Raw genomic sequence first — 19,549 nt, forward strand, 5'->3', positions numbered from 1 at the left:
TTTACAATGAAAACTTCAGAAAATTGCTGTACTCATTAATAACGGAAATTGTCTCCAGAGCAGTCTACCTTAATTTCTTTCTCAAATGGTTTGATGAAAGGTGAGCCCCTCATTGTCTGAGTCTTTACAATCTGATCATCTAACATTGTCTGAATATCATCCAAAGCAGTCAAAATGGAAACACCGGTCTCCCTGTAGGGTTGATGGCTGAAGGCAACACCATCCCAAGTTTGCAACATGGTTTGCATGGCTTTCTCCAGAGAAAACTCCTACAATGAAAGACGGTTTACAAGGCCTACATTCAGATCATAGACCTTTTGTGACAACCTGTAAAACAAAACTAAACATCCCAAGGGAGTTTCACCTTACTAGCAGCAGCACTGATAGACTCGAACTCAGTCAGATAAGGTCCTAAGTTTTGCTTTAAAACTTTGCGCAATGTTGTTCCAGAGTTAGGGGTTAGGTCATGATCGGCTATTTTAGACATGCTGTCCCAGTGACGTTGCCTGATACCTGGGTTACACAAGACAGACACGACGGGAACATATTCCTGTTGATGCAAAGATACATAAATTAAAAGCTACACACCAGCAAAAAAAATAAATAAAAAAGTTATGCTATGTTATGTTAATTCAATCATCAGTAGATTTTAAATACCTTAAATGTTTTGATCTGTGCCATAGCAGCAGAACACAGAATTACAGCTGGGTCATCCTGCCTTTTGACCTCTTCCTCAGGGACCTTGTGCTTTTTTATTCCAGAAATCTTTTCCTTCTCTTGTGCAGCCTTAATCTGCTTCTGCTGGAAAAACTTCAGTAATTTAAAAATCTCCCTATAAAACTCATCCACTTGACTTTCCATAGTCTCCCCATTTAGTTCCAAGAAAGAGCCGTCCATCCATCTGCTCACAAATAGAGAACACGTTTATCACAGGGTGTTATTAAAATCGAAACGTTGCACTTTAGGGACTGATTTCAGACCTGCTTTCTGTGTTCTGCCATTTAAGGACGAATGCAAACAGCTTATGGTATGGTTCAATGTGTTCCTTGATGCTTTCAACTTCAGGGTAAGACGTCAAGTCCCATTGGTAGAAGACTTCTTCCTTATTAACAATGACTACTGCCTCCTCAGCATCCCGGAGAAGTTTCTGTATCATTCTTACCTTTGAAATATACTGTTCAAAAGGTATGTTTAATGAGATTATGGCTTTGGGGCAACCATAGATAATGAAAGTTGCAGAAACAGCTGACAAAGTATGTCACCCTCCATTTTATATAGATATCTTGTAAAAGCATTTGTGTCCCTTTTGTATTTTATTTTTTTCTTATTAGAACCACAAGCGTCAATGAACTTTACATAGATTTTATGAGATAGACTAGCACAAAGTGAAACAAAGTTATGTGGTTTTCTATTTTAAAATGAAAATCCAAAAATTGTGGCAGATATATTCTGCCATACTGCCTTTACTCTGATACTCCTAAATAAAATTCAGTACAACTACTGGCCTTCAAAAGTTAGAAGTTCCCCCTGTGAATAATTAAATTGTATTATACAACCAGCTGTTCTGCGAAGGTTATAGAACATTGCTGATAAACAGAATAACGGAGATCAAGCAGAGAACCAGACAAGTCAGGGACGAAGTCATAGCTAAGTTTTTAGCACATTTATGTTTTTTAATAACATCTAAATTAGGCAAGTCCTGTCTTCATTGAAGAGCAGTAAGAAGAAAAGTATTGGTGCCATGAGAATTTCAAATTAAAAGTTTGTATACAAAAAACATACAAAAAACACTAGCGTAGGTTTATGTAACAGCTGAAATGACACTGTACCTGTTGCAACATATCCAGGCGAGAGCATTCCACTATCTGCTCTGACAAGTTTCCCAATCTTTCAAGGTCAATCATTAGTTTTTCCCTTTTCTCTACCAGCTCTTTCTCTCCTTTCTGCTTGGCCTTCTGCAACACCTGGAAAATAACAACCATGTGCAGAGTCAAATCTAAGGAATAAATACATTAGAAATTTAAAGAATGATATAGTTTAGAAGACGCACCTTATCGTGGACCTCAAAAGCATCAAGTATATTTTTGGGCCAAAGAAAAACAGTCGAGTTAAGTTCCAAATCCTCTGGTTCAATTGTGTGGACATCCAAGAGATACATAAGTCTGGTGCTTGCTTCCTGTAAGTGCATGTTGGGATGTATATGAGATGTAAGAAATGTTGTTTTTCTGCAAGACACAACAGCTTAAGACCAAATGTCCAATTAGTCACCTGTAGTTTTTCATTTAGGCCTGCAAGACCCTTTGTCTTGGTCAAATCCATGTAGTCGACCATCTCAGCCATAGCATCTATGTTTTCTGGAACTTCCTGACATTTCTCTTTGATTATTTCAAATTCAGAGCAGATCCTTTCCATGCACAAAAAAAAATAAATCACGCATAATGAGACCATGAGGATGTCTAGAAATGAGAGATAGGCTTGACTGAAAATACCACAGGAGGGGAACCTACTCTAGATTTTGCTCCCGATGTTTGGCGACCAGTGTTTTCAGAAGAATGTCAGCAAACATTTTGGCTTTATCACGTAAGCTTTGTTTGAGCTCCTCACATCCCAGATGAATCATTGGGAAGTAGACTTTTGATGGAAGGTTGGAAATCTCCCTTGCGAGCGCATGAAACTCCTCCACTTGCTTTACCAGACAAGGTTAAATACATTCAGACATAAACTAAGACATGGCGAAGTCATAATGTGTCATAAAATGAATTAAGTTCAGCTTTAAGATTCTTTACTTCAGTAAACTCTTCAAAAGTGTGCTCCTCTTCCAGAAAAGTGTCCACTTGTGTCTGCGCAGTTCCATTCACAAGCCAGTCATAGCTTTCAACTTCAAAATAAACCACAAAAGCAAGTTATGAATTGATACAGTATCTAATGTGAAGTTTAAATATAATCGCAATAGTTTTCGGTTTTTAATGATGCATTTTTGCTGTTCTTTTCCCAGCTTGGAATGAGCTTACAAAACAGGACGTTCTTAAGTTTTAAAAACAAGATTCTTGTTGACAAATTTGAATTTATTGTGGATTTTCTCTACCACAGGTTGAAAAAATATTCATATGGGTTTCTATGAAAACACAAATTAATATATAAGTAAACATCATTTATCTATCAGCACCACTCCAGAAGGTAAATGTTAACTACTGAATAAAGCAAACTAACCATTTCGAAAACCAGTTTTAAAATTTGCTTAAGATAAGGATCTTGAACATGTGATTGTGAAGGTTAAGTCAGACATTGCTGGAATACCAGTGTCAGTGTCCATAGTGAGGTGACACTGACACTGGCAGGTCCATTCCAGAAGACTGCTAAGAATCCTAAGAAGAGTGGTCAGACATCCAGCCACAGTCATGGCGGAAACATGCTGATGGCGAGAAAATGTGTTTGGTCTCTCTGCAACGTACCACGTTGCATTCATTCAAAAATTAGTGGGTGTGGATGCATATATATGAGCCTGTATGTATCACATGGACCCGATTAATATTAAATAATATAAACACAAAATTCAAACATGTTTACCAAAAACATGCCTCTAAAAATCCTTAACTTTTTTTTTTATAAAAACATTTTACCACAATAAAAGAATGGATGAACTCCATTCAATTAATGGCTCAGTGAGTACGACCACTGATTTAATGGTTATTTTAATTTTTTTACGGACCAAAATCAAAATAATGTTTATGCCGATGAGAAGCGAATGAGTGCTATATCACCGTAGGTCTTCAAATGTTTGTCAGGTTCCTCCAAATGTTTGCGCACAGCATTTGTCACAGTGACCCAAGCCCAAGTAAGGATCTCATCGGGAACGCTGGCATCCACACATGGAGACGAAGTTTGGGCCAACCAAGACGGCACAGTCTGTACTCTCTATAAGTAAATAACAAGAAGGCAATTCCTTCTCAACACACACACACATACACAAACACTAATTAAGCTTAAAATGAGAAATCTTACCTGCAGTGAGCTTGCTATGGAATTGAGTATCTCCAAAACAGAATCTTCTAAATCTTTGAGAGTTGGGTAAGTGCCCATTTTTCCATCATCAAATGTCAAAGTCATGAGGAACACGGGCAAGCAGTGTTGATTGCTTGGGTCGAAAAAGCTGACAAACCTTTTTACACTTTGCTGAAGCAGGAACTTCAACTATAAATATGGGGGGAAAAAATATCTCTTTAAGTCATAATATGCCTGAGAAGCTGTTTGTAATATGAAAGAAACCTCATAGATTATCTGTCTGCCACATTTTTCAATGAAACAATTTCAAGTGTAAGAATCTTAAAACATTAGTCAGTTGAAGGTTGTAGCTGTGTCCTGCACTATATTTTTTTAATAATTACATCATACAAACATAGTCTTAAAAGTAAAGGCAATAAATAAATAAAAAAAAACTGAAATACCTGATTGGACATTAGGGTAGATGCACAGTTGTAAAAAGCATCCTGCTGCTCCTCTTTCAGTTCACCTAAGATTTCCTCATTTGTTAATAATTGAATAATTTGAGGAAACCAGGTATTCATAATTTCAGATTCTTTCTTCTCGCACTCTACAGTTGCACTTCTCTGTACGCTTTTACAATCCACAGGTTCGAAGCCTCTGTGAGGAAAAAAAAAAATCCTTACAGGAGACTTAAGACTTACAACTTAGAGGTGGTTATTCACCTTGATAATGTAGTCCTACCTGCATCTACATGACTCAAGTAAGATCATACCGGTAAAAGACGTGTAGCCAATATCCAATATAGTTTGCATCACTGGGTGCAGAATATGGAGTTTTCGTCTTATAAGTTTCACTCTTTTTGTAAAGGTGCAATGGCAAAAGCTTTCAGTCCTTGAGAGAAATAAAAAAAAGACAATCTTTAAAATATAGTCAAACAAAACAAATTAATTATTGTATAATTATGAAGCCTATTCTAGAACTCACGTTGGTTGGCCAGATCTCTGTACTTCTGAAACTTCTTCTACTCTGTCGGGATCCTTTAGGACTGAGTCCACTGAAAGAAAACAAAAAAGCTATAAGAAGACATGATTTACTTAAACTCCATTTGCACAAACCAAATATATTTCTCTGTAAAGATACTCAGACTCCTTAAACTCATTCACATTGTGTCATGTTTCAATCAACAAACTTCATCGTATTTTGATGAATAATCTGAATGGTTTCAAAATATTTTTTTATAAAATGTATCTGTATGTATTCATTCTCTTTACTCTTATAACCTCTAAATAAAATCCTCTGTACAATTCTGAACTACTTTGTGTTGAGTTTAAGGGGTGCGAATACTTTTGCACACCCCTGTAACTAGCAGTACCTGTGTGCTGGACAATCACGTTGTGGAACTCCTCGGTGACCTCCGTGCAAAGCTCTTGCAGAAGTGTATCTGACTTTGGGCGCCCTCTCAGTTCAGGTGAGACTCGGGCAACCATTGAGTCTAGCCACTCTTTCTGGATTGGAGCGAATGGTCGACTCTCTACACAATGCTTCATGAATCTGTATTTCATCTTTAAACAATGCAGAACAAAATAAAAGCAATATGTGTTTTAAAGAAATCTTGAAATTCTTTTTTTTTCTGGAAAATGCATCATTTTTTTTTACATTCATTACACTGAATCTGTAAAACAGTTTGAAGTTAGTTTTGCAGTATTTTGAAGTATTTCTTCTTCTTTGTACTATGGTTTGTACAAAGCCATATGTCCACATACAGTTGGGAAAACAAAATTCGATCCCCTGCTGATTGTCATTTTTTCTCACAAATGCAGCTTCTCTAATTGAGAAAAAACATATTAACTAATAAAAAAAAATACATTACAGAAAAGTTTTTTTAAAAAATGGTTTGGTTTGTTGCTTTATACAATATTTTGTTCTTCCTGCTCCCTTTTCACTTGTGTAGAGTAATAATTGTAAGTGAATGTCTGTGTAAATTAATGATGAAGTTTGTTAAATCAAGTGATTGATATTTCTTCCATTTCTCAATAAATGCCCAAACACCTGTGACCTTTTCATGAAGCTTCCAGATTATGTTCTTAATGTTCACTCCTTGTCCAGATCAACAATATCGTCCCTGACATTATTATTGTTATTTGATAGTTAATTGGTCTGTTTGTGGAGGTGGAGAGGGTTCAGGGTGGAAGTGAAAACAACGATTCTGTTGATTGATCACAGCATGATCACAACAAATCCGTGAGAGCCAGGATTTTGGTTGCACTATTGGGAATAAAATACTAATTTTACATGATGACATGCAAACCAGATTATATCATTTACATAATGTATTTTTGTGTAGGTATTCAGTCTCCACACATCAGAAAAATCTCATCAACTGTAGAGACTTTCCTTTTATATGTAAGTGAGCACACTTTGAAAATCAACAGGAGACATTCCACCCCAACAGTAAATACAAACATGCATACTCGGCGTGGAATCTCTGGTTCTGGAGAGGGAGGATCATGCCTAGCTTCCCTCTCCTTGGTCTTTTCGCGAGCCTCCACTGCTCTGGAGATCCTGCAATAAATCATATTGCACAGCAAACAGTCAAAACTGATGATCAATTTCAATAGCAATATTTGCTGCAATTGCCACAATCACAATAAATGATTTATAAATTTAAAAAAACACCTACAATGTCATTTGGAAATGTTTTTCTTGCATTGTTCTCCTTTGTCTCCGCAGCTTCTTGTGAGCCTCTTCTCTCTTCTTTATTTCTTCCGCCATCTCATTTTGTGCAATAATGGAGCTCTCCAAAGCTCCCCTCAGTTTTTCTATTGGGGGCAGAACTGGTAGCTTTGGCAGGCCTTCCACGTTGGCTTTAGAAATCCCCGAAGAGGTAGCCATTTCTGACAATAGCCACCTGGGGGGAAAGAAAGTTTGACGGTCGTTTTAAGTTTGCTGCTGGTTTGCTAACCCTTATTTTTTGGCTCCGTCTTACAACATTAAGAGACGCTGAATACTCAAACAGTAATTATAAAAAACAAAAAAAACATCTGCACAGAATAACAAAATGTATCAAATACGTTTACCTTTAGGCTTATGATGAAGTATCAATACGTTTAAGGACCTTTGTTTGTAGTTTAATATCGCCGTCTTCAAATGTTGGCTCTACGTGAATGTCGGAATCCAAAAGTTGGTTGTGCCGTTACCAGGGCAACAGTAAACGAGAGGGGTGTAGCGGGCGGGGTCTGGACTCTGCAACTGTAGAACAAAATGCCCAAGAAAAGTTATAAAGACATCTCAAACTATAATTCCAACATTGGCAAACAGACTTAATTAATTTAAATATGTAACTAACACTTCCATTGTAAATCTATATTTTATTTTCAACTCGAAATTATGGTAGAGGTTACATAACATGTTCCTTCTGTTATTGTAGGCTACGTCAATAAATACGAGTTTGGTATTTAATTCACCCGCTTAGAAAAGTTAAGAGTATTAACTTTTAGTTAAGAGTATTCATAATATTCAGTATCAGGCAGTGATCATAACTGGAGTGCTTAAAACACAACATTTTTTGTTGCACCATTGTCATGTCTTATTTATTTATTTATTTATTTATTATTTATTTATTTATTTATTTATTTATTTATTTATTTATGTATGTATTTATTTATTTATTTATTTTTGACATATTGGAAGAAACCAAGGTTTGCCTGTATTTTATTTAATTTACCTGAATTAATACAGTTAAATGAGTACTGTGGAGTAGATGATCAACATATTCCGAATATCAGAAATGTAGAAATGAAAGAGTACAGCTGATTAGCTATATTTCTTCTAAAATGAAAATAGAATTACATTTTATTGAAGCACTAAAGAGAAGTTATCACAGATTGGCCCAACAGTTTTAAAGTATGTCTTAGCGTCGTTTCAGTTCACACTCTTTACCAGTTGGTGGCGGTAATGCACACCTAATGTTTTTGCCAACCGCCAAAAAAAAAAAAAAACCTAAGCGAAGAAGAAGAAGCGGCTCATCCTTCGTTAGCTAGCTAGCTACTGTTGGGAAGTAGCAACAAAATTTCAGGTATTGTGAAGAATAACTTATACGTTATATTGGAAGTATGTGGTAAGATAAGGAACACAGGTCAAATTAAGCACCATACGACTTGTTTAGGTCTTACGTAGAGAAAAATATCTTCATCTGGAGACCGACATGTTCTGTGTTTTGATCCGTGTTGATGGAAGCCAGGCTTCAGTGTTGTGTTTTTCACCGAAGGCCGTAACAGTTGTTATTTTCAGTTTCCGGTTTCATATTTCTGCTAGAATAGCTAGCTAGCTGTGCATTATCCTAAGTGTTTAATATATGAAATCATCTTGTTTGCTGTTAACACGGCCTCCTTATCCTCTTGTAGGATCTTATCATCATAATGAGTTATGCAGAGAAGCCGGAGGACATAACAAAGGAAGAGTGGATGGATAAACTTAACAATGTCCACATTCAGAGAGCTGATATGAATAGGCTGATAATGAACTACTTGGTTACAGGTAACGTACCGACATCGTCAGGCTCACGTAAACAGCTGTTTGCTTTAGAATAAAAAATAACCTAATTTTATGTTTTACAGAGGGATTCAAAGAGGCAGCAGAAAAGTTCAGGATGGAGTCTGGAATAGAGCCCAGTGTGGACCTGGACTCCTTAGATGAACGGATTAAGATCAGGGAGTTGATATTAAAAGGACAGATTCAGGATGCCATTGCGCTTATCAATAGTCTGCACCCAGAACTGCTGGATACAAACCGTTACCTGTACTTTCACTTACAGGTACTGTAAAACACAAAGTGGTCAGCTTAACTTTATTTTCTTTTATTTCTCTGTTGTATTTTTTATTCAATAATTTGCACCTGTCTGTTTTGCAATATGCAGCAGCAGCATCTTATTGAGCTGATTCGTCTGAGGGAGACAGAGGCTGCCCTTGAATTTGCCCAGTCGCAGTTAGCAGAGCAAGGAGAGGAGAGCCGAGAGTGTCTGACTGAAATGGAGAGGACACTGGCTCTGTTGGCGTTTGACAACCCTGAAGAGTCTCCCTTTGGAGATCTGCTCAATATAATGCAGCGGCAAAAGGTAGAGTCAACACACATTTAGAATAACATTTTCTGTGATTAAATTGGCATCTTTAGTTCAGTAAGTTGGTTTATTCTGTGTTTTGGGTCTCATTTACCCTGTAATTTTCCTGCTGGAATCAGTAAAAAAAAAAAAAAATTGGACAACAGTTCAGTAGAGTTAAAAACATAAAAGTTATGATAACATGGCATGAAAATAACAAAAAAGAAAGATCTCTAAAAGTCCATTTTGTATTCTTGTATAAATAATAATAATTTTTTATTATCAGGTTATCTTATATTAAGGCCAAGACAGCAGCTGCTCAAAACAAATGTGCAAAATTATTGTATAGGAATGCACATTATAAAACATTAAAGATTATTTGCAGTATAACCATTAAAACAATAGTCAGATAATTTGTGGTTTGTCCAAGTATTAACAAAATCTCCAATCAGAACAGTTTATATAATGATTCTATATGCTTAATATTAGAAATTGTTTTTGTCCTCATGTTTTCTTTATATGAGATTAATATTCACTGTTTTGTGAAGTTTTTATTTTGAGTTTAGCCTTCACCAGTTTAAGACTATTTGTATAAAAGCATTAATATATGTCTTACTTTCTCTCCCAGGTCTGGAGTGAGGTTAATCAGTGTGTACTAGACTATGAAAACAGAGAATCTACTCCAAAGCTGGCCAAGCTACTGAAGCTACTGCTCTGGGCTCAGAACGAACTCGACCAAAAGAAAATTAAGTATCCCAAAATGACCGACCTGAGCAAGGGAACGATCGAAGACCCCAAATAAAGACTCAGATTAAATAAATAACATGTTACAGAACGGACACATTTCCTTATCTATTTATAACCCAGGAAGCTGAATCAGTTAGAGTACAACCTTTTCTTTTTTTTGTAAGGGTTGCCTTTTGATACTTTGTTAATTCTGAACTGGACTGATTGTAATTTAAGGTTACTTCTTACTCTATAACAACCAAACCATTTACTTTATTTGGTATTATAATTTACATATTTGTCTATGTAAAGCTAAAATGTTTTATTTACTCTAGTTTTTCTGTCTGTTGGCAGGGAATGTTGTTGGCAGGGGAGGTTGTAAATAAAGCCTAAATTAGGCTGATGGTCTGTGTGTGTGTGTGCCCACTTCAAGGATGCAGGGTTTCATCAGGAAAAACTGCTGGCTCAATGTGCAATTCTTAAAATAAAAACCTTCTTTCAGGAAACACATTTCAACCGGTGGACTTCCATCTGGTACTTACATGTGGTGAAAATAGTCAATATGCATTACTTGGGGTGTTTAAGGTCACTGTGGCTGAAAGTTAAATTTAATTTAAGAATCATAATGTTTTATTTACACACTCTGTAAAGGTTGTGATAGATACACAATCGTAAATAAAACCCGCAAGGTTATGGTAATAATTTGATAAGATTACTGGAGTATTAAACAATCTACAGCATACTGTGACTATAAGCTTGAGTAACATGATGTTCAAAGATGTGAATGGGTAAATACACTTGCAAACATGGAGACACTATTAGACTATTACGTACGAGTGATTTACATTTGTAGCGACTTGGCTAAATTCTGATGTGCTTTTTTTCCCTGGTATATTATTTTGCAATAAAAGTTGATTTATCCTACACGACAAGTCACATGAAACTTGTGCTTCTGTTCATGGAAATTTCATGTTATTTTTTATAGATCACTTTAGAAAAGAAAAATATTGCAGGCAAATAATTAAATCTAATCTGAATATAACCAGTTTCACATGAAGTAGTTTGGTATTCATATCTTGTACAGCTGTAAAACTGACAGGTTTTTTTTTCTCAGCTTTTAATTCCTAGTTATTAAGTAGAGCAAGTACCTCTCATTAGTTGTAATTTGTCCATAAGATCCTGAACCAGACAAGCCAAACTGAGCTGTGAAAGTCTGATCTATTTTAAAGATAACAGAATGGAGTGTTTATGCCGCTTCTTAATTATTTTTATGAGGTAGGAAGTATGTTTTACTCATTGTCCTTGCCTTACATGCCAAAAGTTCAGTTATACTTAATATCGTATTGTAAATAATTAAGTGTTCGGTGACTCGTGACTTTTGTGACGTTTCCACAGCAATCTTTGTTGAATTTTCTTACGCGACAATACGAAACAAAAACGGTGCAGGGGAAAGAAAAATATCTGAGAAAAGACTGAAAGCTATTTTAATATATTCCTCCGATTTCACAATTATGTGTTGGTCTATTACATGAAATCCTCAAAAGACATCGAATTTTGTAATTAAACTAACTATATATTCGTATTGAGACTTACAATACTATTTTTTTAGTTGAACTAAAAAAAAAAAAAAAGGATTTTCTAAACAATCTCCATGTATTTCAGATAGGGGTAAAAAAAACGTATTACGCTGCGCATCTTTGAGCCCTACAGCCCGAAAACGCCTCATCAGCTGCCCCGTCGCTGCGATGTGGACGGGACAGCACAGCGCGGGGAGGGGAGTGTTTTTGTTTTACTGCAACGTCACGTTTAGAGAGGCCACAGAAGGCTGAAACACTTATGCACGGTATCACATGAAACTGTAGCGGAAGAAGAAAGGACTGGCTGAGCAGGAAAAAAAAAGCCTAACATCTGAATCACTTCCTGATTAACCCTATCGACCGCGCGGAGAACTGCGAGCCTCACAGGCTGAAGCAGCAGGAGGAGGAGGCTGAAGAGAAAAAGTGACACGTGGATTATTCTTCCCAGGGCATCAGGAGCAACACACTCCCTCCTCTAGCTTTAGTTCCGCGACTTGGCAATAGACTCAAACATCGAAACCTTGTGAATGTGACCGCGTCAATACTACCACCCCCTCCTTCCACCTCTACACGTTGTTGGGGTTTTTTTTTCTTCTTTTTTTTCTCACTGACAGATCGAAAATAGGGGGAAAGTGAACAGCAGGAGCCTTTGACAAGAGTCTGCCGTCACCTCGCGTTGAATGGCAGTTATTCAAAAACATGGCAAGAGCTCTAGTCCAGATTTGGTCTGTCACAAGGAGAACGTCCCGCCTGACAAGATCGGAGCACCTGGATGTCACAAGAAGCGGCCTGACGCGCACTCCAACTGGCCGAGGTAACATTTCAAACACTTGCAGAGACATTTATTCAACTGTGAAGAGGGCTTGACGTCACCACGTAGCAACTCAGCAGGGTGCTGGGGTTCCCATGAGGGAGCAGTCACTTCTAATTCGAGTCAACATCGATACTTTAAAGACAACATAGTCCATTCTTTTTTTTCTTTTCTTTGCCCGTCTTTGTAATCTGTTAGTATTTTTATATTTAGATTAAAATAATTATTTTTTCAGTTGTCAAATCACATTAAGTGAAACTTAGATATTATGAAAAATCCATTATTCACAGAGAGTTTTATTTTAAGTGTGTATTTCTCGTTTATTTTCAGCAGACAATGTGATCCTTCAAAAGGAGGGTAAAGCATAAAAAGGTTACTGGTGAATAAGAGAATGCTATATCTAGACATATAATGAGAAAGTTGAGTGGAAGGAAAAAGTATGTTAGGAAAAGGTGCCACCAAGACAGGAATGGCAGAATTAAGAAACAGATCTGATTTAATGTTTTTTTGGATGATTTACAAGGGGTGGAGTGCAACCGGAATCTGTAGTTCAACAGGCATCACACACAAACTTGTTCAGGTTGCAACCATTGCATTCATCGTGCCAGGCCACTCCTCAACCAGAGCCGACATCAGAAGCATCCTACCTGTGATTAGGAGAGCAAAAAAAGTACTGAACTTTTGCTCAATCCTCTTCTCAGAGGAAAGCAAATTTGGCAGCTCACTTGGAAACTAAAGTCCCAGAGGAAGAAACGAGAGACATAAAATCAAAGTTGTTTGGACCCAGTGTGAAGTTTCCACAGTCAGCTATAATTTAGGGAGCCATTTCATCTGCTAGTGTTGGTAAACTGTATTTTATCAGGACAGAAGTCAACAAGGCTGTTGGAAAAGACATTTTAGAGCACTTTGTGCTTCCCTCTGCTGACAAGCTTTATGGAAATGCTGGTTTCATTTTCCAGCAGTGCTTGGCTAACACCTCAGTGATATAGTGATTTACTGAGATGAAAGTTTGTTTGGTTTTCTACTTTTAGGATGTGTAAACAAGTTCTCTTTAAATCACTTCAACTCCTTTTGGTTCTCTAGAGGGGCCTTCACAAACTTCCTGTCTCTGATAACACATCTCCTCCTAATTCTTTTTAAGTCCAGTGTTTCCCTGCGAGTCTTTTAGAGTCCATTCAATTTAGTCTGTGTCCTCCATTTTTCACAGGCCAGTGGCGAGGATATGGACAGTGGTGCTGCTTCTGGGAACATGCCTCCTTTACTGCGCCCGTGTGGCGATGCCCATCTGTGCCGTTAGCATGGCGGAGAAGTTCAACTGGACCAAGAGAGAGTCCGGCATGGTGCTAGGCAGCTTCTTCTGGGGATACTGCTTCACCCAGGTGTTCGGCGGTTACGTCAGTGACCGGTAAGCGCATGTCCTTCAACTTATTTTGGTTTATTTAATGTAGCACGGATTTCTGCTGGGTTTTCCTTGCATACAAAATAGTTTTAACCTATTTGAATAATAAACAGGACTTTACTACATTGTTTAATAAGTAGTATCAGTTGAAATGCATGTATGATAGGATTTAAAAGTGCTTTGAGATCACATGTTCTGAAGTAAATAAACTGAACTGAATTGAATCAACAGTGGGCAAGTACCACTTCGCTTTTAAAATCAAGAAACCTCCGGTAGAGCAAGTATGAGCCTACATTTGCCGTTACTTGCAACAAGTTTAGAGTACAGGAAGGAAACAAATAAGACACAGACTCCCTGGGCAAGGATTGCTTCCTGAAGGACAGTAAACGAGAGACAGTGTACATAGTTAACGGAAGCGCTCCATGTCTTCTTCCTGGGAAAAGCCATTGTAAATTAAGGAATCATTAAGCAAGAAGTACTCCAAAGAAAATCAAAGTCAGAAAAAATAGTTAATGTCAGCAATGTCTTGTCTAGAGATTAGATAAAACTAAACACAGACGCATGGTGACAGAGGCAGTTGGAATCATTCTGAAAGAAAGCTGTTTTTTTTGTCAGCAATGGCTCTGTCTAGGAAGGATACACAGCTAAACAATAAAGGATTGAGCCAGGTTTCCTTTATGTGCAGAGAAAACAATATGTATCCTTACAGTATTGAAAAATGGCAAATATGAACAGGCATAGGAGAAAATAGCAGGGCGAGGAAGAGTGGTTAGGATATCCTTTCCAGCAACCAGCGAGCCTGTGGCAGCATAAACTTAGTCATTGCTCAGGATAAACTAGAGGGCCGACTTCTAATCCTCTTTAGAAATGACACTTATTCTACTTATGTATATACATTTTTAGAGGTAAAACGTTAGACTCTTCTCAGCTTTCTGCTGGTCTTTGGAGTATTGTGAAACATTGCAGACTGTGGTCAACCACTCTGTAGAGGTGATGCAAACAAGTGCAGCAGTGTTTACTTAGCCTGGGAGATAATGCGCTGAATTAGTTAGATTCTTTGTCTACATTATCAGGTTAGGGAGTTGCAAACAGGGTTATTACGAAACAGGAGCACCCAGAGATGGCATGTGTAAGGTGCAAGAATCCAAAACTTACAGTGTACATTTTAATGATAGATCCACTGTTGCCGACAGTCTTGTATTAATGTCATTTATTCATATTTTGTTTCCAAGTCCAATCCCTTTTTTTTGTGTACCATCTTTATTCTTAAGGCTATTGGAGAATTCTGTTTTTCTATGCATTTTGCTTGCTTCTTTGCCAGAGAATGTGAACACTTACCTTAATTTAAAGATTTCAAAAGGGCTGACCACATTTTCACTTTCAACATTTCCTGTTCAACTTCTCATTAGGTGTTTTTAGGTTCTACTCTCTCTTTCTCTGGCACAGCTTGAAGGAAATACAGACATATCTCAAGTTGTGGTAGAAAACATTTATCTGCTAAATAGCCATTTATGTACTTCTGTTCCTCTTCCTCTGACTTCAATTGTATACACTTAAAGCAGCATCCACACTGAAGAGTGTTGTCATCATGAACTGATTTGAAATAACATGTTGTTAAGAGACTAGTTTAGCAATGTATGTCAACATGATGGATTATCTTTGCTTACTGTTGAACCATAAAAACCTCATGTCCTAATTACTTGTTACCAAAATGTATTCAGAGGTCAGTAAACTAATATTTTTCTAATATTATCTTTTTGCTGAAACATAACACTTGTATTACAAGAGAGAACAAGCCAGGTTGGGAGACATGTAAAATTCTGGGTCAGTCACAGATATTTTTAAAGGCCAGTCCCTAAAGAACACGACGTCTCAGGGACATTCACGAACAAAAAATGTAGTGTTACAGGTTATGCCAGTTACAAGTGTTTGAAATCACAAATAAACAACTGTTTCTAAATATATATGTCTTTATCTCCTTCTCTCTGTGTCTCTCTAGTGTGGGAGGTGAGAAGGTCCTCCTGCTGTCAGCAGCAGCCTGGGGGTCCATGACAGCTTTCACTCCGATCCTCGCCCACCTTTGCTCCCAGCCAATCTTCTCCATGACGCTGGCCCGCTTCCTCATGGGCCTGTTACAAGGTGAGACTGGCAAGCAGCGTGAGATGACTCATCGCTCCAGAATTAGTCAGCGTGGTTAAAGATCCAGACCATGAGAGGACTTATCTCTGTCACAATAACACAGACGTGGCTTGATGAGTTTGAAACCCTTTGACAATTTTAATTGCAATCACAGCAGAACAGTACAGATCTTTGTGAGAAGTGCTTCATCCACGTCCTATTGCTTTGTATTTGTATTTTTTTTTTTTTTACTACAGTTAAACCAGATATTTTCCCATGCTGTATAGGAAGGCAGATAACCTTTTTTCTTGCTGTCTGACGTTAAATCAGAATAAACGTTTACTGTTTTATGTACTTAGTATTGCTTATTATTGCTGAGAAAAAAAAAAAACTTTTTTAGATTATTAGCAGAATCAGTAGTGTCTTCACAAGTTTTTTCTAGTCTTGTACTTGACTAGAATTACTACTAGACTTCAGTAATTCTAAATATCCTAAAACAGAAAAAAATGTAGTTTAATTTATTACTACACAGTGAAGAAAAATGGGTGTGTTATTTTATGTAGTGTATGCAAATATCTTATTTCAGCTAAAGGGAAGTGACTGTTATGTTTATTGAACCATCATACAGCAGGTTACTTGATTGTGGAGGCAATAAATTGCAGCATGTTTACTCTGCCCAGCATAGCATTAAGAGTTTATTTAGAGTTATTTGACAGCACAGCATTGCTATAAAATGTTATAGAAATCAAATGTAGTAATAGACACCTTAAGCAGTTTTAAGCTCAAGCTTTTTGTCTCAGCTAAGTTGTTTTTCGTGGTTTTTCCTAAAGGTGAATCCTCCTTCCCGTTTCTTTTTGTCTGTGTATTGACTTTAGGAGTTCATTATCCTTCCCTGGCAAGCCTGTGCTCACAGAAGGTGGTTGAGAGTGAGCGAGGCTTCCTCATGAGCACCGTGGGGAGTGGCTCCTACCTGGGGTGAGTCAAATGTTTGGCACGGAATGAAAATTTGTTGGAAAACCATCAGTATTTCTTTGGAAAAACGCCTTCCTGAAAAGAGTAAATTAGATTGGTGTGAACCAAAAAGTTATGTTTCAAGAGCCATTTGTCAAACTCATCTGATCCATTCACATCCACCAGATGTATACACCCTGCGACTGTGTCAGCTCTGGTCATGCTGTGCATGGACATCGAGTTACAAGGATGTTTTTGTTTTGACTTGGTCCCCTCTCTGTTCTCTTTTTTTAAAGCACTCTTGTGATTGGAGGTGTTGGTTCTCTCATGCTGGATCTGTATGGCTGGGAGAGCGTTTTTTATGCGTCTGGTCTCCTGTCAGTCCTCTGGGCTTACTGCATGTGGAAATACCTGCTTAAAGGAGAAGGTAAGAGAAGCTTTAGCTGCATCAGAAGCACCACTGCTGTAGTTTTATGCTTTTATCATGTTCCTTTTTTTATGTGTAATTGAAATGTATGAATTTTTGTCTGCTCGTGTGTCTGTGTGTGTGTGTGTGCAGGCCCTATAATTACACTTGAGTCCCTGGGTAATGGTGGGACCCAGTCGAAACTTAATAAAAGGCATTGGGCACGACTCCTCAAGCAACCTGCAGTCTGGTAAGACAACAGTGCAGCCTGTGTGTCTGCGAAGAACAGAAATGTATTTGTGTTGTGTATTCTGCAGCTACGCTAACTTCCAAAGCTTGCATCAAAGTCCAGCCTCAATTCCAACACCACAAAAACTTAAAACCACAATTTATTTTGAGTTTTACGTAATTGCAAAGGATATAAACCCAAGTTGTAGCATTTTGTCAAATTAAGTTAATCTTATTCAGGCTTCTATGTCAACAGAAAAAGTTGAGACATTAAAACTTTGAAATGTCCTTCTTCCCAGAGAGCCTAATTCGGAGGCAATAGCATTGTTTCAAAGAGACTCTGATGCCGGGGTGCTGGAGAAAGTCAGACATGGTTCATAGCTTCCTGGAGACACATTTTAAAGTGTTCAACCATTTGTGTTTGTCTAGTTTTCCACACAGACATTTCTACACTGAGATAGCACATAATGCAGAATGTTTTCTGGGGAGTATCTGGTGCTTAATTTTCAGGAAGACACGTTACAGATTTTAAGAGCATAACACTAAAACACAGCCTTGCTGTGTATCGTTCTGACTCCGGGCACCAGAGGGAGGCAATTACCTGATGTTCTCAGAGTCTGAGCTGCTTCATATGGTTCTAACATGTCAGAAATGTATTTTGGCACTAGACCACACAGGCACTTTTGAGCTACTAGAGAAATATCTAACATTTTCCAAGAGGATAAAAATAACTATCAAAGACTAAAGTCTCAGATTGTTGGTGATGATGGACTGCATGTTCCTTTTGACATGGATTTTAAAATATGAAGATGTTTTTTTAAGTGTTGATGTTTTTATTTTTAAATTAAATTAATTTATTTCTTACAGTCTGTCCTGTCAGTCAGCACAGAAATGCATAATTTAATCCAACTGATATCCTGTTTTACTGACAGATAACTGTTGTTTGGTTTTATTTGCATATACACTCATTATTATCTGAAGAGGAACCTGTGAGAATTCACTGGGTGTGATCCTGAAACAATGATCTACAGTCGGTTGACTTTAACCTCCTTTTCTGTGTTGATACGTTGTGTAGCGAGGATCGCAGTGGATCGCTGTTTAGTTAGACCTTGAGTTAAATTTGTTCAACATTGTCTCTGCAAAGATTGCCAAACAGTACTTGAAAAAGCTAGAACTAAATTGCTCCTATATTTCTGTCTTTTTCTCCCCCTAATTAGTGCTGTGATAGTAACACACCTTTGCACAGCAAGCACTTTCTTCACCCTTCTATCCTGGCTGCCAACCTTCTTCAAGGACACCTTCCCTGACGCCAAGGTAACGGCATCATCCTCTCATTCTTCTTCCAGTCCAACCCCTGACCTTTGTTTCAGTGCGAAATGAATTTGAGTAAAGCAGATGCAACAGCTGCAAATATCAAGCAGCTGAATCTAAAGATTGCTGTTTTCTTTTAGCTATATTTGAAGTCAAAAATCTGGTGGATTACTATCATGCACTTGCTAAGCTTGGATGTGTAATGTCTCTACAGGGTTGGGTGTTCAATGTCATTCCTTGGTTGGTAGCCATACCGTCGTCTCTGTTTAGTGGCTGCCTGTCTGACCATCTTATTTGTCAAGGTATGCAACCTGAGGAATGCATATCATAAGGGTATTATTTGTTTTTGAAAAAGCAGGTACTTATTCCTCTCTTTATCTCTTCAGGTTTCGACACCGCCTCAGTAAGGAAGTTAATGCAGGTACAATATTTGGAATTGCCTTCTTAATCTTCTTCTGCAGCCAAAGGCTCTCCATCCTTCCTGCAGTGGATCGCTGGATTATATTTATAATGTTGAGATGAAACTCAGCGTTGAACGTCAGTCATGGCTCGTGTAGTTTTAGCAGGTTCCTTCTCTGCTCGTTGGCTGAAGTGTCTTGAATTTCTGCGCCAGAATGAAACTAATATTAGTAGTTATCAGCAAATGTGGGAAAAACAGACACAGGCCTTTGTGGTTTATTGTTTAATTTCTATCTAGTAGAGATTTTAATAGAAGTTATTTTTTTCTGCTCTTTTTGGAAATATGTAAGACATGTTTGTCAGACTAACATACCAAAGTAGCTCTGAACATTTTCTATGGGTTAGAAGCAAATTGGCTGTTTAGATTAAATTGGTTGCAGACTCTTAGTCTACCTCTGTGTTAAGTCAGTGATTCTTGAGAATAGGGACAAAACAGGTCCTGTGGATAAAGCACAAAATTTGAATAAAACATACACAAAATATA

The 19,549-nt window shown here is 37.6% G+C and overlaps 3 protein-coding genes across 3 annotated transcripts in view; 2 read left to right on the plus strand and 1 right to left on the minus strand.

The window, feature by feature from the left end:
- dnah12 (dynein, axonemal, heavy chain 12) overlaps window positions 1-7,177 on the minus strand; it is a 31,670-nt gene extending 24,493 nt beyond the window's left edge. Inside the window, exons 1-18 of the mRNA XM_015044686.1 lie at window positions 7,062-7,177; window positions 6,665-6,892; window positions 6,456-6,546; window positions 5,357-5,546; window positions 4,969-5,038; window positions 4,726-4,875; window positions 4,446-4,641; window positions 4,003-4,191; window positions 3,762-3,915; window positions 2,787-2,878; window positions 2,508-2,686; window positions 2,269-2,404; window positions 2,051-2,176; window positions 1,830-1,964; window positions 981-1,174; window positions 658-901; window positions 365-550; window positions 69-269 (exon numbers count right to left, since the gene is read on the minus strand). Of these exons, the coding sequence (XP_014900172.1) occupies window positions 69-269; window positions 365-550; window positions 658-901; window positions 981-1,174; window positions 1,830-1,964; window positions 2,051-2,176; window positions 2,269-2,404; window positions 2,508-2,686; window positions 2,787-2,878; window positions 3,762-3,915; window positions 4,003-4,191; window positions 4,446-4,641; window positions 4,726-4,875; window positions 4,969-5,038; window positions 5,357-5,546; window positions 6,456-6,546; window positions 6,665-6,876 (2,745 nt within the window). The 5' untranslated portion in view covers window positions 6,877-6,892; window positions 7,062-7,177. The remainder of the gene's footprint in view (window positions 1-68; window positions 270-364; window positions 551-657; window positions 902-980; window positions 1,175-1,829; window positions 1,965-2,050; window positions 2,177-2,268; window positions 2,405-2,507; window positions 2,687-2,786; window positions 2,879-3,761; window positions 3,916-4,002; window positions 4,192-4,445; window positions 4,642-4,725; window positions 4,876-4,968; window positions 5,039-5,356; window positions 5,547-6,455; window positions 6,547-6,664; window positions 6,893-7,061) is intronic.
- Window positions 7,178-7,988: 811 nt separating this feature from the next.
- LOC106954890 (glucose-induced degradation protein 8 homolog) lies at window positions 7,989-10,737 on the plus strand. Its single transcript, XM_015044689.1, has 5 exons — window positions 7,989-8,059; window positions 8,388-8,520; window positions 8,601-8,797; window positions 8,900-9,097; window positions 9,708-10,737. Exons 2-5 carry the CDS (start codon window positions 8,403-8,405, stop codon window positions 9,879-9,881), a joined length of 687 nt encoding a protein of 228 aa, XP_014900175.1. The 5' UTR covers window positions 7,989-8,059; window positions 8,388-8,402; the 3' UTR covers window positions 9,882-10,737.
- A 780-nt stretch (window positions 10,738-11,517) lies between these two features.
- slc17a9b (solute carrier family 17 member 9b) overlaps window positions 11,518-19,549 on the plus strand; it is a 16,125-nt gene continuing 8,093 nt past the window's right edge. The window contains exons 1-9 of the mRNA XM_015044690.1: window positions 11,518-12,196; window positions 13,401-13,598; window positions 15,592-15,731; window positions 16,586-16,685; window positions 16,958-17,088; window positions 17,221-17,317; window positions 18,513-18,609; window positions 18,821-18,908; window positions 18,993-19,027. Of these exons, the coding sequence (XP_014900176.1) occupies window positions 12,063-12,196; window positions 13,401-13,598; window positions 15,592-15,731; window positions 16,586-16,685; window positions 16,958-17,088; window positions 17,221-17,317; window positions 18,513-18,609; window positions 18,821-18,908; window positions 18,993-19,027 (1,020 nt within the window). The 5' untranslated portion in view covers window positions 11,518-12,062. The remainder of the gene's footprint in view (window positions 12,197-13,400; window positions 13,599-15,591; window positions 15,732-16,585; window positions 16,686-16,957; window positions 17,089-17,220; window positions 17,318-18,512; window positions 18,610-18,820; window positions 18,909-18,992; window positions 19,028-19,549) is intronic.

This window comes from Poecilia latipinna, unplaced genomic scaffold (assembly GCF_001443285.1).
Source record: "Poecilia latipinna isolate Pla-1442-1.1 unplaced genomic scaffold, P_latipinna-1.0 Scaffold686, whole genome shotgun sequence".
In the NCBI taxonomy this organism is placed as follows: domain Eukaryota; kingdom Metazoa; phylum Chordata; class Actinopteri; order Cyprinodontiformes; family Poeciliidae; genus Poecilia; species Poecilia latipinna.